We start from the raw sequence: 17,793 nt of genomic DNA, 5'->3' as shown, positions 1-17,793 counted from the left end.
AAAATAATCGTTAGTTAGTGTTGCTGAACTATAATGTTTTTCTAATGTGTTTATCTGTCATGGATGGATAGATTTGGGAATAGATTGGGAATAATTGACCCCGTCATTCATTCATTCATTCATTCATGATAATAATATGGCATTTTTTACTGATGTACTTTATTATCAGTAGATGAGTGCCCTTCTCTGTAGGCAACTAACGTCACTCTCTGCATATCAATGGTCTGTCAGTGTGTGTGGTGGGTTTGATGACATTTGACAGACACCAGACCGATTCAGAGCTTTGACCAAGAACAATCTGACAGGTTAAGTGCTTCCTATCAGCAGCAGCTTTATCACGGGGCGTGCTCAGATGTTTTTGAACCACCGACTGTGCCCTTTCTGTGACGGAACCAGAAACTTTGGTTTTGGCGTCCTCAAAGCCTCCACGTCCCAGTGCTAAATCTGATTTTGCACCATGCTGCACCATGAGGAAGTTTCCCCCCCTCCCTCCCAGACACGTTTGCTGCTATGACTAATATTTTGTTTAACAGGGTTTTACCACAACCTGCCCAGGGTGTAACCTGCCTCACACTCCGCGTCAGCTGGAATTGACTCCAGCTGTGGTGGGAGAAAGTGGATAGACAGGGGGATAAAGTCAATTTTCAAGGTGTCTTAAGGTGGACTTACTCGCCATAGCATTGGCAGCGTATTTTCAGTTCAAGTATAAGTCCTGTACATTTTAAACCCATATGGTCATAAGAACCAATCGTTCTTCAGATTCTGGAAGCCGTTTAAATTAAATAAAAACTATACACGCAAAGACCGGGCATAATGTAACACAAGTGGAAAGAACAAAAGAAAAATAAATGACTTGAGCTTTTTCTTTTCCTCTGTTCTTTTCTCCGTGTTGCCTGAGGGGGTCCAATGTCCACAGAGAGCTGAATGGTGTTCAGGAAGCACTTCCTCTGTGTTCCCTCTGTGAAAAGACGACACTGTGGAGATGTAGTGGCAGGAGAGGATCAACCACATGTTTTTAAGATATCATCACCACATAACCTGTCAAGGATATATGGCCACTTAAAATTCTCTTTTGTCCATCGTCTTTCTGTCCCACTTGACCTCTGATCCCCTTTCTCGTCCTCATTCTACTTGATATGCCGTGGATAATCAGGAGACTACCTTTTTACATTCCAGCGTGTCTGCTCCTGCCTTATTGTGACCCTAAGTGAAAAAAGGCGGTCGATGTCTTTCCAGGCTATAACTGCCATTGTCGGCACTGCAGCGTTTTGATCATGTGGCCATTTTCCACCCATGTTAAAATACCTGTTGCGTATCCAAGTTCAAAATATAATTCAATTTGCACCAAATTACATTTTCTCTTGGCAAATCTCTTGCGTCCACTAAAATTTCTTAAAGAAGTGACGACTTCTGCCTTGCGTGTTACACAGATTTAAGACAACGTCTGCCTTTTTCATTCTCTTCTCTGCCCTTTATGCGAGTGCCACATGAACATGTGCTGCAGTCACATCAAAAAAAACCTGGTTACAAATTCCTAAGATCCTCTTTGAAATACACCAGGTCGCTTTTCAAAGCAGGTCCTTTCCTACAAGTGGAACTTAACATCTATAGTTCTGTCTTCAGGGCAAGCTTCTGTCTCGCACACTTTTTGTTACTCTCTGAAAACATAACCCCCCCCCATGCTACACTCCTCCGGGGGATCTAAGGGATTCAATAGGATATTTTTTTCCTCTGCTTCAATATTTCAAATGTCCCCGTTTTGTTAGACCCTGACATCTAACACAGCAGCAACCCCAGGGTACGGGTAAAAGCTACATTTGTTACACTAATAGGTTTACTTTTGTGCAAGCATGTTTTTCTCATCAACTCTTGGGCTAACTTGTACAAGAATTTTACCCTTTTTTTTCCCCAAAACCATTGTCCACTACTGTGTGTGTGTCATGCTCTGAATGCTGGGACCGGGAGCCTATGTTTAAGCCTCTTTTCATCTCCATCTTTTTCCACTAGTTCTTTGGTTCCTCTTGAGAGACATAGAGTAGGAGGGTAAAGGATTCTGCAGCTATTATAGGAGAAGTGAATGTGAGCACAACTCGGCATGGAACAGTTGTGATAATTCTGGATTTCCTGTGCCTCACACCAGGTTAATTTTAATTCAGACAGTAAGGTTTTAACTCCGGTCGATGACTGACTGGCAGCTGGTGGTGCTTTACAGTGTTTCTTTTGGCTTTCCTGACAATAGTGACTATATTTGACGTTCTTATAGCTAATCACCTCAGCATGATGTTCTGTGTAATGGAAAAAGAGACGTTTAAATGCTAAAAAAAAGCTGTCGTACAATGTCTTTCTCTGTGTTCAGAAACGTTAAGCAGAATACAAAATGTTCGACTTTGTTATAAATCGTGCCGTGAACCAAAGAACTGAATTCAACCACATTAAAGAAAAGAGAACCTCTCGAAACAATCCATAGCGGCACAATTCAAATGAGCTCTCCAGCTGGCCAGTCATGTTTGACAGACACATTGCCAGGCTGCTGCAGAGGGGGCTGATGGACAAGTGGCATTTATGAGGCAATTACATGAAAGCTCATTCAGTGCAGCTCAGAGTGAAGCTTGCCGATGAGAATCGCCCTGAATGAAACCTCGGAGGCCGTGCGCGGCATTGTAAGATGGCTTGTGTTTGTCACTCCACATATTCCCAGCATATTTTTCCGCTCCTTCTTTATGTCTTTGCTTTATTCACTGCTAGCTTTGTGTATGAATTCCATTAGCAATTCTGCAATGCTAAGCTTAAGCGTATCAGGATTCACATTGTTGGGTACAAATGGCATGCACTTCCCCCCCACCACCACCACCCTAATGCCATGGCCACTTCTTAACTTGATGGAGCAGCCTTGGAATCAATGTTTTTGCGATCCACTGATGAATATGCAAAAAGTCTTCTTATCGGCGAGCCACTGCCCAATCCCTCTTTTCTTGGCTCCCGCTTTCCTCCATTACGGGTTTTCATGATGTGCAGTCGGGGAGAGAGGCCAGCCACACCCCTCTGCTGAGTGGCACTCAATGAGGGGAAGAAAAGGGGGAAGAAAAATCCTGCCTGGTACTTCCCCTAATGAGCAAATCAATGCATCTGTCCCTCAAGAGATGGGAGAATGAAGAAAGAGAGTGAAGCTATTGGGAGCCCAAGGACCAGGCCAAAACACTTACACAGAAGCAGTTACCACATGCTATGAATAGGAACCCTTTTTAACTCGGCACAACAATATATCAGCCCAGAGCCTCTCATTGAGCGGCGCTGTAATTAATTCAGCAGTTTGACCTACCCGCCAGCCTCTCATTACCAATGCTTGAGCCACATTAATAGTTGAACCTGCCTCATGGCTTGGGCTTCTTCGACACATAACCCATAGCAACGGCGTGTGAATGCATTTCTCAACAAGCCAAGACCCAAAACATCCAAAACTGTTATCACACTGCCAACAGATGTACCGTCCACCTTCTGATTCTGATGACGGAGCCACATGGTCCATCCCATGTGAATTTGAAAATGTCTCCCCCCCCAACAATATAAAAGAAACAGCATCACGGTTGAGTGCACCTGATGGAGTGTAGGCTGGTCTCTGATTGGTGGGTGTCACAGGGAGGGGATGTGAGGGGCAGGGTTTAGGGGCACATTCAAAAACCCCTTTTTTCCTTGACTGAGGGAATGAAGGTAGATGGGGGGGCAGTGGGGTTTACAGACATTGTCTTTCATACATATGCTGATAAGATTTCATCGGAAATGCTATTAGCAGGTTGGTAGTGGTTGTTTAGACTTCTTGCAGAGGTGGATGTGAGGCCCTTAAATAGGCTTTGTTCCAGTCTGAGAATTTGTAGCAGCTCATGTCTTCATAATGAAATTATATTAAGCAAACAAATGCTCAGTAGGACACTGTCATAATACAGCACCCCTGATGTTCTCTAGAGAGATTTGCTGTGAGCGAGATGACAGGGATATTTATGATCTATATGCAAGCAGTTTTCAGATTTTACATGCAACGAGGCTGCAGGATGTGTCAAACAATTTTATTTATGTACCATTTTTTCCTCACTAGATATACAGGACCTGTGTGTGTGTGTGTGTGAAAATAACTCATTCAGACTACCTGGCTTCTGCCCATCTCAGAGGCAATATTTTGCTCAGATTAGTATGACTAAACAAGATATAGTGATAAGCCTCATCTCCACCCAGCATATGGCTTGCATTACCTCTGTCTCCCTTTGCTGACATGATATATCAAAGTATCAGTCATTCAGAGTCCCACAGGCCCGACAGCCCCTATAACTAACCTTCTCTGTCACCCGCATGTCTTCAGGTAGATCATTAAGGGAAACAGTGGGCTTGATAAATGTTTGTAAGTAATCCTACTATAAATCGCGGGGACAATTTGCATCACAGAGGTGACATCTGAGGGTCTTGAATTTCCCGCTGTCGCAAATATTTCCTTATTTTGCCTTCCCCGTCTCTCCTCACTTTGAAACGGCAGAGTTGGATTAATGTCTTGTTGCCCACAGGACAGCACTTCAAACGAACGCACATTATTTTCAGGATAATCAAGTTGTTGTTCTTCACATTGACAGGAAACATTTGTTTTTCCCCTCCCATTTTTACCAAAGTAGCTATTATAGCAAGATGCATCACCTTTGCAATAATATATTTGCAGGAGCTGTTTCACTCTGTGATTAGTTTGTACAAGACTGATAGATCCTTTTGTTTCTATGTAGAGTATCTGCTGTTGTGAGACAGTGAAGAATCTACTGTGACTGGAAAATTGAGGGTTAGGCTGTAGACAGTGTTAGTTGTTCTCAAATCAGATAATGGTAACCACTCCAATTCAAGAAAGTAATTTGACCTTTTTCCAGGCCTGTTATTACAGTTTCTTACTCTTAATACATGTATTTTTTTGTCTCCCTCAGATCTGGTTCGCATTTGTCAATGGCTTCTCCGGTCAGATTCTTTTTGAACGCTGGTGTATCGGCTTGTACAACGTGGTAAGTGTTAATAAAATGCATTCTCAAAAGAGTCCATTGTACCCCTGTCACTCGTTGACACAGCATTCATTTGCCAAGTTACCCTAACATTTAAAAAAACCAAAACCCTAACCAATATGAAATCAACATCCTGAAAAAAAATTCTCCTTTATTTATGACCTGTTGTCAAGTCCTTATTCCCTCTGTGCTCGAAACTATGTGCTAAATGTGAAAGAACAACAGCGTAGCGTGCCCCAAAGAGTGTAGTTAGCATGGGCAGCTAAGTTTGAATGATAAAAAAACAAGAAGACTGGAAAAGCAACTGTGCTGGTTGCTGATACAGGGCGTCCCACAGGGCTCTATTATGGGACCACTCCTAATGAACCCATATTTCATCTGTCATGAACTTAATAGAACAGAAAAATATGCATCTGCAAGTCTGATCTTTCCACCACATAGTTAAGCCCACAAGGAGTTGATATGTAGTTTTAAACCGTTTGTTAAAATCAACTCAATTCACCAAACTAAATCAAATGAGAGACATGTGAAGTGACGTTTCCCAATATTCCCACATGCAATTTATGGTGGAGACATACTGTTAAGCGAGAAGGACATTTCCACAGCCCTGTCCCTTCCCTTCATTTCATAATAAAACACCACCTTAAAGAACCAGCACTGCATTGGGGGTGGTTTCACTTGTACCTCATCCAAAAACGGCAAATTCCTCTGGATCAGTGGGAGTCTGTTGAAGGCAGTGGGCTGAATCCTACCCTCAATGGAGATCTTCCTTGCTCTGGCTCTGAATGAGGATGGAGCCCACTCAAGCATGTCCTGTGGCCCACTGGTCCTGTAGACTAAGGCTTGCAGACTCCCACTCCAGATGGGCCCACAGGGAACTCACACCAACTGACCCACAGAGCCCCCCAGCCACACAATACCACCGCTGCTCTCTCGGCAGCTGCAACACAAAACAACATTACAACACCACTTAGAAATTGCACTTCAGTGGGCTTAAATACCTGCTTCTTAGTCAAGAGTATCGCAGATGTTCATCGGAGATGGGTTTTGCATATGAACGGACTCGAAGCATGACAAATCAAAATAAGTAACCATGTAGGGTTTTAATGTCAGTGGTCTTGAGTGAAGTAAAAAACACAGGCAGCAACAAGTGGAAAATCAAAATGAAATGTACACTGCCACACATGTTAACATAAGGAGATGGTGGCTATGATAGAGATGCATGAATGCACACACACACAGATAAACACGCATATATGTTTACAATTCAATTTTGTTTATAAACTATTGAAATTGATATTGTAAACTATAATAATGTGGGTTTATTTTATGTATGGTTTATTTTCTCTCGTAGCTATTCACTGCTCTGCCTCCACTCACTCTGGGAATATTCGAGCGCTCCTGCAGGAAAGAGAACATGTTGAAATACCCAGAACTCTACAAAACCTCCCAGAATGCCATGGGATTTAATACCAAGGTAACGCAAGTCCGTCACATGTTCCGTATATGCATGCATGCTACCATTAAATGTCTGTTCTTTGATGATTGTCACTTAAAACATTCAGTTTTATGTGTATTTTCCAGTTTCTGTTTTGTCCTTGTTTCTTCAAATCTGGTGCAGTATTACAAGCAAATGCCCCTCGGGTTGTAGGAACCTCGTAATCTATTTCTGTAGCGGTTGGTGTGTAGCCATGGCCTGTATTTTTCTGTTTACAAACTGTATATTATTTCAGCACCTCTGGAAGATGATTTTATAATCATGCTCTAAAAGTACTGGCTTCTTTGGGACTTTTCATACAGCTCACAAATTAGATTATTTTCCACTGTATCAATAAAAAAATCGAGAAATAATTTTGTGCTCTGCCACACACACGCGAAAGGTCAAATGTTCCAGCTATTATAACCAATTAACATCACATTAATGACACAAGTTGCTGTCACGTTGATGCCAGTGACTGATGCGTCTCTTGTTTCAGTGACCTGGCAGCTGTAGTCAGGAGGTCTCCAGTTCTAGGTTTGGTTTGGCCTGGTTTGACCTATTCCGTCTGGTTGTGGAGACTATTTGTTAGCTTTCTCCTGCTGGTAATAAAGATGTCGCCTCCTTTCTCCGTGCAAGAGCCAGAGACTCCCGGACCCTCCTCATAGGCGTGGTGACCTGGTTAGCACTGCATGGAGATGGATTAAAGACAGATTGGCCATGGCGCTCAGGGGCAGGGAAGGTCAGATAGGTTGTGGGATGCAGCAGAAATAATTGAAGAAAAGGGAGAGAACAGAGAGAGTGTGCTGTCATTGTGTGACGGCATTTGTTGCGGGAAATTGTACAATTTGTTTAAGTGGGGGAAAGTTGGTTGTTCTCGGAACAAGACTGTCGGATCGAGTTTAACCCACACGAGATCAGACCAGAGTGCCAGGAGTGACAGAGTCACTCACCTCTGTCCAAAGTGACAGGCGTTGGTTTCCAGATCCACCAAAACATTGAAAGTTGAAAGTTTATTAGTCACAGGAATCAAACTTTCCTTCACCTAATTGTATTATGTCACAATGTCTGATCAATTATTTGGTAAATATGTGAAAAATTAACATTCTCAGGTGCTGGCATCTCATATTGTGAGATATTTGATGCCGCTCTTTTGTTATGTGTCATAGTAAACGGAATTTCTGTGGGATTTGACTTTTATCCGAACAAATCATTTCATTTAAACATAATCACCATGGGCTGTAGGAAATTACAACTAGACATTCTGCTTATTTTTTCACGTTTTATAGACGTTATATAGACGAGGGAAATTGGTAGATTAATCTCTGATAATAAAAAATAATCACAGCCCTTCTGAATATATCAATAACTGTTTTATTAACTATACAAATGTGGTAGGACAAGCGTTTACCGGTGCTAATAAAAAATGGAATGTGAATCCATAAAAAATGCTTACAACCAAAAGTGCTAATGGTTTGTGCATACAAAACATTTTTTGAAGTGCTGATTGTATCAGGTGTTTTACTTATTCCAGTACGGACACTACAGAGAAGATTAGAGACATTTATCCTCCCTACTGCTTATTTAATCATCCAACCTTTTGGCAGAACTTTGCTTAAGGTGGATTTTCTTCTCATTAACCTTTTCCAGAACGTCATTATTGCCAAAAAAGGGTCACAGAACTATGCGTTTGATAGTGTAGAAGAAAATTAATCTCAATTTTGTTTGGGCCACATTTTCCAAGACCCATAAATGATGACTCGGCCAGGTCAGCAGGTTGTTTTTGCTGGCTTGTTCCGACTCTTTTCCCGAGATATTTTCCTTGCAGCTGGCCTGAGGCGAGGCGAGAAAATCCTGCAGGAATTTGGCCCCTCAAAGCCTGTCTTTCTGCACGCCTGGCTCTTTTGTACACAACAGATACTGTCTTTGTGAATTAAAGCTGTTTGTGTTGAGGTGGGAGAAGGGAGTGGCCGAGGGTTGTTAGAAACTGGAGGCGTGGCTTCAGCAGTCGCTTTACTTTTAATTATAGATTCCTGAATAGCGGCACTCTTGTGAACCACACTTTTACGCCTTTTGTCGTAAAATACAGTTGTTTACTAGCAATCAAACTCTTTGTTTCTTCTTCTATCTTTCCTTCTCTTCTTCCTGTTTTGCAAAAAGATGCAGGGGCTGGTCAGCACTGGAAGTAGTTGGCTCGATATTAATTACTGGCTTTCATGCGTTTCTTCTTTTTTTTTCCCCCTCTTTTGGCAATTAGGAAGGGCTGAATCTTTACAGGACAGTCTGGGCATTCATTCGGGTGCGATCCTTAGCAACTTGCTGGGATACATGGAAAAGAAAGAGAGCAGGGTGGCTGCAAGGGTGAAAGGGAGGATCCCACTGTGACAAATGATTATGAACATTTATTGATTTCATTAGCATTCGTTATTGTGGCTGGGAAACTTGAGGCAAATGATGTTTTGAGAGGGAGGCTGATAGAGAGCTGAGCCTGTCAGTGGGAGGCTAATTGGCATAAACGTGTGATTGTAACATTAGTGATAATTTAGTTTGAGTTAGAGGAGTTGGGTTTGCTTTGGGAAACCCCTCAGTCAGTGTATTGGCCTTTGTGTACACAGTGAAGGGGGTGAGGTAATCCCGGGTGAGAGTGGGGGGAGGGGGGTGTCGTGGTGGCTGCAGCAGGACTTTGTTTGGTCTGTAGTGAAGGTGAGGAGGTCGTGTCACTGAGGCCAGGCTATATTATAAAGGCTTACAGACTGAATTAAGAGTTTTCCTTCCACTGTAGTCTGTCCTGCTTTCCTCTTTACTCAACTGTTTCCTTTCCTGGCAGGGTACCTGTATAAACCACACATATAAAGAGAAACTAAATTAAGTTTGCACTCGACATGGTGTCCACTTGGTCTTCAATAAGTCATGTTTTATGTTTTAAAGTTGCTGAAAAGGGTGTTTTAATTGGGGGGGAAAAAACATGCCTTCAAATTGTCATCTGCCAACATTCAGTGATTAAAAGAGTCTGGAAATTAAAATGGTAGTGCTTTTTTTTTCTCTCCACCCGCCGAGTTTTCAGCTCTCAGAGTTAACACCAGCGTCTGGGTCAGCACTGAGGAGGAAAAGGGAGCGCAAATGTAAAGTGGTTTTTGGCCGAATAGATTTCACAGCTCTTTCATGCTACATCGCCCATTAGTGTTTTATTTGGCTTAGCTGTTGCATAATGTAAATTTTGAAACAAGGTGGTTTTGGAGTGAGAGTATTGATTTAAACAACACGTCAAAAGTCTGCATGCTTTTATACGCCGGCACATGCAGACTGTGTTTCACGCCACCTTTTTCCAAGCCCAGAATAATTACCATAAAAACACTTTAATCTCTGTCAGACCTGTCAGTCTCTGTGTGTGTGTTTCTCGACTGATTTCTGCTTGTTTAATCTCTCCTGTCATTTATTTCTAGACCAGTTAAAATTCTCAGTTGAAAGCGGCGATGCTTAATGAAATGTAACGAGAGAAAACCCACACTGCCAGCACACACGGTATAATGTTCTTATTGTCGAGGTGACGACTTGTATTTTGCGAGTTTCTTTTGCTCGTTTATTTAATCGATTCGCCTAAATACAGTTTTATATCCAAAAAAGTCAGACACTGTGCACCAGGCTTTCACTGCTCTTACACACAGTCAGCAGCCTCTCTCTCCCCCCCATAACACACACAGAGGATATACAACGTGTCTGTCAGCGGGGTGGCCATTCAGCGAGGAGGCCCCAACAAAACCGCCACTTAGCCTAGCACTGGGATGGCACAAAGGGCCCAGGTCAGGGGTCACTTGGAAGACTGGAGCACCCCACACCCTATTTAATGCCTTTTTTCTCTCTGTCTCTCCTTCTCCCTTTGGAATCTCCTGCCACCGCCCACCCCTTTCCCTCTCCTCATGCCTCCTTCCCCTCCATCCTTCTCCACTCCTTTTTTTTTTTTTTTTTTGCAGGTCTTCTGGGCCCATTGTCTGAACGGCCTCTTCCACTCCGTCATTCTCTTCTGGTTCCCCCTTCAAGCCTTCCGGCATGGTAAGTATCTCCCGGAGATTCCTCGACGGCTCTCAGTGGATGAAGAGGGAAGACAGTCAGATACACATACTTTGTCTTAATTAGTTCTCTCTTCAGCCGTCCGGTCATGAATTGCAAACATGTGTGTGCGTCGCCCCGACAAGAGTGGCGCACACTAACAAGCGTGTTTTCACGTTTGCATGTTTGCACACGGTGATCTATTTTTCATAAACACACCACTCAGATACAGACCTTTCACAAATATCAGTCTTATTTGGTCTTTGTCAAATTTAACTTCAAATTCACAGTGACTTCATTTAACGGCGTGTTTGTGCGCATTGAGATGCAAGTTCTTCTGTGGGCGCGAGCACATAGAATAGGGATCTTTGAGCTGATTATAAGTCTTGGCTGGACAGAGCTGAGGACCACACAAGCTTGGGCCTGCTCTCCAAACAAAGGCACCGAGCCCCATCACTCTGACTGACAGGCTGTCAGCAAAGCCTCAGTGCACACAAGACATGTGACCAGCCGGAAGTAAATGGAAAGGGGAGCCTCTCTCTCTTTCTTTAGAGGCAGTTGCATATTATTGCTAATACTTTAGCCTCGACCTATTATAATATTCCTACTTTATTCATTCAGAAACTTTTTCTCATCATCTTGGTTGGCGGAGAAGTGGTTTTCAAGAAGTTGAATTGCCTTTTAATGGTTTAATTAATAACAATTTTGTTAGGAAAACAAATCTGTTCTATTACAGTAGTGAATTAGCAGGATATTTAATCTCTGACCATGATTAATGCACACCATTTCTGCCTCTGGATTTTCATATAAACATTGTTTCCATTCCATTCCATTCTGAATGTGGCTTTTGCATAATGTCCACTTTAAATGCAGCACTCAGAATAGGGAGTTTTACACTCAACTTCGTGCTGAGATGAACTTTAAATGAATGTCCTATGTGACATGTGGTTGTTTACTCTTCGTATCACCTAATGGAGACTCTGTGTGAAACGTAAAAGCTGAAAAGTGACAGCTTTGGCCCTAAAAAGCTCCTGTTGTTGATTCCCTTCACAGATACAGTCTTTGGCGACGGAAAAACCCCCGACTATCTCCTCTTGGGCAACATGGTTTATACAGTAAGTGCGCTGGTCTTTTTTTGGCAGGAAGTGTTTCTGCTGTGTTAAACAGTTCTGGTGTCCAGTTTCTTTGAGTAAACATCCGCGATATGTCTTGTTCTTGTGCCTTTTCGTGTTTCTGCTGATCTGTTCAAATTTTATACTGTATGTAAATTCAGATACGAGGTGTGCACTTCCTGTGACCGATTATTAGTTTCGGAGGACAGACTTGGTTTAATGTCGGTTCTGATTTGATTTGTGTGTTCGCAGTTTGTCGTCATCACAGTTTGTCTTAAAGCCGGACTTGAAACCTCGTCCTGGACCATGGTGAGTTGATTGCTCTTTCCTCTCACTGCTCAGGTTCTATTATCTCTTCCCAGTTCCTCCATAGTATCTATGTCTCACGGTTTCCTCCCTGTGGGGTTTCAACCGTAAATCCAGTGAAATGATGTATAGAGTTCTGCCAATAACATTTTCATGAAGTAAATTGTAGTAAAGCCACTTGATTCTTCTCTAACAGTTCAGCCACATCGCCATATGGGGAAGCATTGGCCTGTGGGTGGTGTTTTTCCTCATCTACTCCTCCCTGTGGCCTCTCATCCCACTGGCTCCCGACATGTCAGGCGAGGTAAATGCATCCACAACCACGCAAGCTGTGTTCACACCAGTGCCACGACATTTTAAACCAGCGACAACAGTGATTTTCTCTCAAAACTGATAGTCGAGTTGTGGTGGATAGGAAGCAGTCAGGAAGCGAATGAGGGCAACTGCATCTCTATTTTGACCCCTTCAGATGAAAACTGAAAGGCTTCTCCGTTTTTTAAACTAAAATGGAGTAAGTGACGTCTTTGAACGTATCAAATTGTGGATCTAAAGAGGCAGCGGGAGCAGAACTTAAGCGTTTTAAAACAAAAAATGGAGCAGTATGGAATGGATGCAGCCAAAGGATCGTGTGATAGGAGCTTGGCGAATTGCAGACCGACACATGAAAGTTTCTGTGTCATGGTTTCTGAAAGTCTCCATTTCCACCCGTCATGACTGAAACACAATTCTGGAATTTCTAATAAAAAAACTAAACAAAACAACAACATGTAATAATGGAGTCAGCAGTATTTTTTAAACGATCTCCATTTAAGGGAAATGAAAACCCTCCAGTAGTGCGGATGGGAAGCCAAGCGTAAACATACCAAAGGTGATTTGTTTTGAATATTTTAAACATTAGAGGGGATATAGCAACGCTTACACAAATACACACACACATGCATTCACTTTCATGGCAACAACTTCCTCCAGTACTGAGAGAAATTGATGATATAATTGTCAATCACTGACAGACCTGCAGTGCCCCATAATTTATTTTCTTCCCAGATGGTTGGTGGGAAAAATTCCGAGTGGAACTTAACACAGGTCTTTTTTTCTTTTTTTTTTAAGGATTGCCAGAGGAGTGTAAACTGTCAAACCTCTGGCTTGTGTTGCATAATGACTTAATTGGGCCAATTAGCCCAGTGTTTGTGTTACATTGCCCTCCCTCAGCTCTGAGTATCCACAGGTGACATGGAAACAGTGAGGTAGTCAGGAAGCCAAGCAAAGAAAGTCTAGAGTCAATCTGATTAACAAAAAAAAAAATCTACTCAGCAGTTGCGAGGATCATACAGTAAATTTACTTCCTTGTCCACACAGGCCTCAAAGTGCATCAAACATCCTGATTTAACATACTTTTTTCCCGTGTTATTTACATGTGAATACGGCTGCGGGTTCTATGGCTCACCACAGGTTGTCAACAGGAGTCTGTTAACCGCAGGCCTGCAGTGCATTCTGGGGATAAAAATGCGGCATCTTTTCTTCAGGAAACAATAACTCAGCGGGATGTTAATAGAAGACAGAAGCTGCACAGCCAGTAGCAGGAGCGCAGGGCTACCCCCCTTGACGCCAGAACTGTGCATACCTTTGCTATAGTTCCTTGTAAACACATTACTTCCTACTCTTACATATGATGTTGTGATTTCACTTTAGAACAGGTTTGATGTCTGTGATTGAACAGATTTTTTTGCATGGAAAACAGACAGAAAGAACCTACTTTTCAGTGAAACTGCTTGTGTTTGGAGAGGAGAGGAGAGCTGGTCTCGTCATGTTTAGAATAAACCTAAATTAAGAACATATTATTCACAACTAGAGCACAGTAGAGAGCCATGTGCAAAGCACAAATCAAAAGAGACTATCTTATCTGACAAGAAAAGTTTTTCGCGGACGTCGATTCACGTGAGATTTATGAATTTTACAAACAGTTTGACATTTTGAAAAATATCTCATGTCCAGTTGAGAGTTTGGGGAGAGATTTGATACCACTAACCAGTGACTCTGTCTGTTTCATCGAGGGCTTCCGCAAACAGCTTTTGGCTACATAAAGAGGCAACATCTTGACCTACCACCACTGCTAAAACTCAATAATTTGCGTGTTATATACCAGATTACATGGATGTAACCCTCTAGGGTCTCTGTGTCTCGGTTAGTAATGGGGCACATAGTGTAGCTCCATCTAAGAGGGCAAATTGTACTTTTGACACTTTTTTGTGGTTTTTGTGTAGAGGAAAACAAATTAAATTATTCCTGTTTTAGATAACTACCTGCTTGCTGTTGTAGTAGTTGCGGTGAGTCATCTATATCTCCTAGAAAGCAAATAACTATAGTTTCCAAAAGTAAGAATAGTTTCATGTTAACATGTACCTTATTGTCATCGGTTCCTGTGGTTGGGAAACGTAACTTGTTTTTTTAGGACACCACATACACACCAGCTCACTCACTCACACACACTCGGGCCACAGGTTTATTAGCGTCATCTCATCCCCTTGTTTGTGAGCCTGGTGCTTTCATCCGCGCCCTGCAGCACTTGACTGACGACAGTAATGGTGTCCTGTGGGTAGCTGGTAACCCTATGCCCCTGCGCCGGCTCGGGGATGCCAGTACATCATCAAACAGGAACCCATCTCTCTGAAACCTTAGAAGGCATCAGAGACGCAATCTCCACCTCCAAGACCTCGTAGCCTCTGAAGAGTAGAAACTATTCTCCACCCCGACGAAGCCCCTCGCACTCCAGCGCAGCCCTGTCCGTGTGCGCTCGAATCCTGAAATATTTTTGTGCTCTCCGTCCTTCCCTCTTTTTTTTCTTTCACTCCTTCCCTTTTATTTGATGAATCAGCCTTTTTTTCCTCTTTGTTCTCTTTTTGTTCAGCGCCCCTGAGCCGCCCCCCCCCCCACACACACCCTACCCACCCAGTAGAAAAACTGCCGGAGGGCCAACAACATTAACAGACACCAGAACTCCCCTCTCCTCCCGTTTCTGTTCTCACTCATTACTCAGCTCAGTGCCTTTAACAAGAGACATCAAGTAGAACTCGGCTCCATGCGAGCGCATTCATCAACGTCGCGCAAAGATATTTTCTTGGACAACTGACAACAGACGTCCAGGATCCATCCGTAAAACTCACCGACAAAGTGAGTCGTGTTTTTCTCGACTGCTCCTCCCACGCTGGCTCGATTCCAAACCACATATCTAATCACATTTTTACCTGACAAGGTTCCCGACACCCAGATATCAAAAGAAAATGTCAAAATTATTGAGCTTCACTGGTGTAATCTTCTACTGTAAGCAGCTTTGCTTCATATCGGGAGGTGTCTCATGTAGCATCTGTCACACTGACCTGCTGTCTGCTCACTCGCCTCTGATATCAATACAGCTGTCTCCAGTACAGTTGATCCCTGCTCTCTCTCTCTCTCTCCTTACTTCTCAAAAACACCTTTTGCTATTTTCCAGTTTCTGCTACTGCTGCTGTGCAACAGAGCGCCCCTCGCTCTCACACGGACTGACGTGCTTATCATTGGCACATGGGCTTAACACTTGGCAAGTGTGTGTCTTCCGCTGTTTCTGCTCAGTGATAAGAAACATTTTTCTCGGAAAGGAATCTTTTTTACCGAGGTGAGATTAAGAGCAGGAATGAAAGCAGTTATAGACAGCTTGATTGAGTGATTCGGCGTCAGATATATTTAGTGTAGCGTGTGTTCGCTGACAAAATCCTTTGGAAAAACAGGGATGAACATCTTTCATAAGCAGTCCATCATCCACAGGTTTCATTTGTATCTATTCCTTACTCACTGCGGACTTTCCCCAAGTATTGGAACATGTATTTTCTAGCAGTGATCTCAATAAATGGAAGAAAATATTGTTGCTACTCAGCACTGGGCGCCAATAAAATATCATCTTTTTCAATTTGGTCGATAGATGTGTGTTTGAAACATTTCATTTTACGTCTTTGATATTGCTTTTTCATAAAGGACACGATCTTTCATGGTTTACTCCGTTACTTAAGACTCTTTTCCAAACTACACTCTTGTTATTTTTCGTGTGGTTTTGCTTTTGTATGCCCTCCAGGCAGTCCGACTCGACGAGTAACGTGAAACTCGCTTCAGACAAGTAATCTATCACAGTGAACTAGACGTCTTTATGTTTCCGTCGCATTTGCTTATTGGTATTTGGTAGTTTTGCAAAGGCGTTTAGATTTTGAAAATCCTTTTAAGGTTTTTTTTTTGTCTTTGAGCTGATGGACGATCAGAAAATGTGTGATGATTTTTTTTAAAAGTAGTTGTGATTCTCCTGGTTTAAAGGAAGTTAGGCTCCCGACCTCTGCTGAGTCAGTTGGGTTGACTTTGTTTTTCAGTATTCTAGTATCTGTCTTGTCTCCCTTCATTCTCTCTCTGGACATGACTGATAATAACACACGGTTGGGGTAGTTTCTGATCATGGTAAGGTGTGGGACCAGTTTTAATCTGCCGTAAACGTGACGTAAACCGCGTGTGTTGTCATAGCTGTGAGGCTACGGAGTTACACGTGTTTATGCAAAGCTTTTTAACTCCCTCGTGTTTTCTTGTGCGTGTTTTGTTGTCTTGGTGAGGTAACACACGGAACACGTACAGTAACTTGGAAGAAGTTGTGTTTTCCTTTGTGGACAGGCTTTGCCAGGGAAGCTGCATTTTTGATGATTTTAGTGGTGTAGATTCTCTACTGGAGTACACTCCTGTCATCCTCACACATTGGCTCCTTCTTAACCGTTCTGTGTGTGTTCTCCAGCTATTCATCCATAATAGGCTCTTAACTTAGTATCCAGAATAACGGCTGCAGGTTGTTGCAGCCCCATTTAGCCTCATTTACAGTTTCACCTTCAATTTCCCACCTCTGCTTGAAGCTGACACCATTGTCTGAGCGAGCCAACTAAAATCAGCCAACTGGAATTCCCTCAGTTTATGCAATAAAATGTTTTATACTAAGACGTTCTGTGCATTCAAGAATCTAGTTTATGAATAATAGCATCATACAGCTGCTACAGTTGGGCCTGTGGGGTGAATGGAAGTATTGGATCGCCTCAACTCACGTGTATCATTACAATAATTCAATTACTATGAATGTAATAGCAGCCATTGATGAAGCAGAATCCATCGCATGAGTCCACTTGGGAAAAACAAAACTGGTACCAAGAGTGGTTATCCACAGTTTTTTTTTCTCAGTCAATCAAGTCCTGACCCGAGTTGATTGTCTCACAAGTCCCAGGTTGTGTTTTTCTAGGACTTGCACCGGCTGGTCCCATTCGGTTGTGCTCCCACTTGTCCCTGAAGTGATGCCAAAACCAGCGTTGCGTGATCATCTGTCCACACATCCCGAATGAACAGTCCTGCTGCATTTTTTTAGTTAGTTCACAGTGATGTTTAAAAGGCCGTAAAAGAAAACCACAGTCACCAAGCAGTGAATCATTCGCTTGTTCACGGGTTCCTTTGTAAAATATATCCACAATAAAATGCTCACACTCGGGTTTGAACCATAGGCTGTGTATAAGAATGTCAAACCTGGAAAGTATGACAGCAGTAGCCGTTAGCGGGGGCGAGGCCAATCCCAGCTGATATGGCGAAAGTTGGGGGGTGCACTCCGGACAGGTCGCCAGTCCATCACGGGGCCAGACAAACAATAGAGACAAGCAACCATCCACTCTCACACTCCACCTACTGTTAATTCAGAGTGTCCAATTTGCCTAATCTGACAAATCTGCATGTTTTTGGACTGTGGGAGGAAACTGCTGCAAAGGTAAGAGTGGGGCAACTAGAATTC

General features: G+C 42.8%; 1 protein-coding gene across 7 annotated transcripts in view; it reads left to right on the top strand.

The window, feature by feature from the left end:
• The window catches only part of atp8a1 (ATPase phospholipid transporting 8A1), an 89,382-nt gene that overhangs the window by 62,935 nt on the left and 8,654 nt on the right, over positions 1-17,793 (top strand). For all 7 annotated transcript variants that reach the window (XM_044040225.1, XM_044040227.1, XM_044040223.1 and 4 more), the window contains 6 exons: positions 4,953-5,027; positions 6,379-6,501; positions 10,473-10,551; positions 11,602-11,663; positions 11,913-11,969; positions 12,163-12,270. In XM_044040225.1, coding sequence (XP_043896160.1) covers positions 4,953-5,027; positions 6,379-6,501; positions 10,473-10,551; positions 11,602-11,663; positions 11,913-11,969; positions 12,163-12,270 — 504 coding nt within the window. The remainder of the gene's footprint in view (positions 1-4,952; positions 5,028-6,378; positions 6,502-10,472; positions 10,552-11,601; positions 11,664-11,912; positions 11,970-12,162; positions 12,271-17,793) is intronic.

Source organism: Solea senegalensis, linkage group LG12 (assembly GCF_019176455.1).
Source record: "Solea senegalensis isolate Sse05_10M linkage group LG12, IFAPA_SoseM_1, whole genome shotgun sequence".
NCBI classification, from domain to species: domain Eukaryota; kingdom Metazoa; phylum Chordata; class Actinopteri; order Pleuronectiformes; family Soleidae; genus Solea; species Solea senegalensis.
Note: the sequence above shows the minus strand (reverse complement) of the source record. Positions and strands in the feature narration are given on the sequence as shown.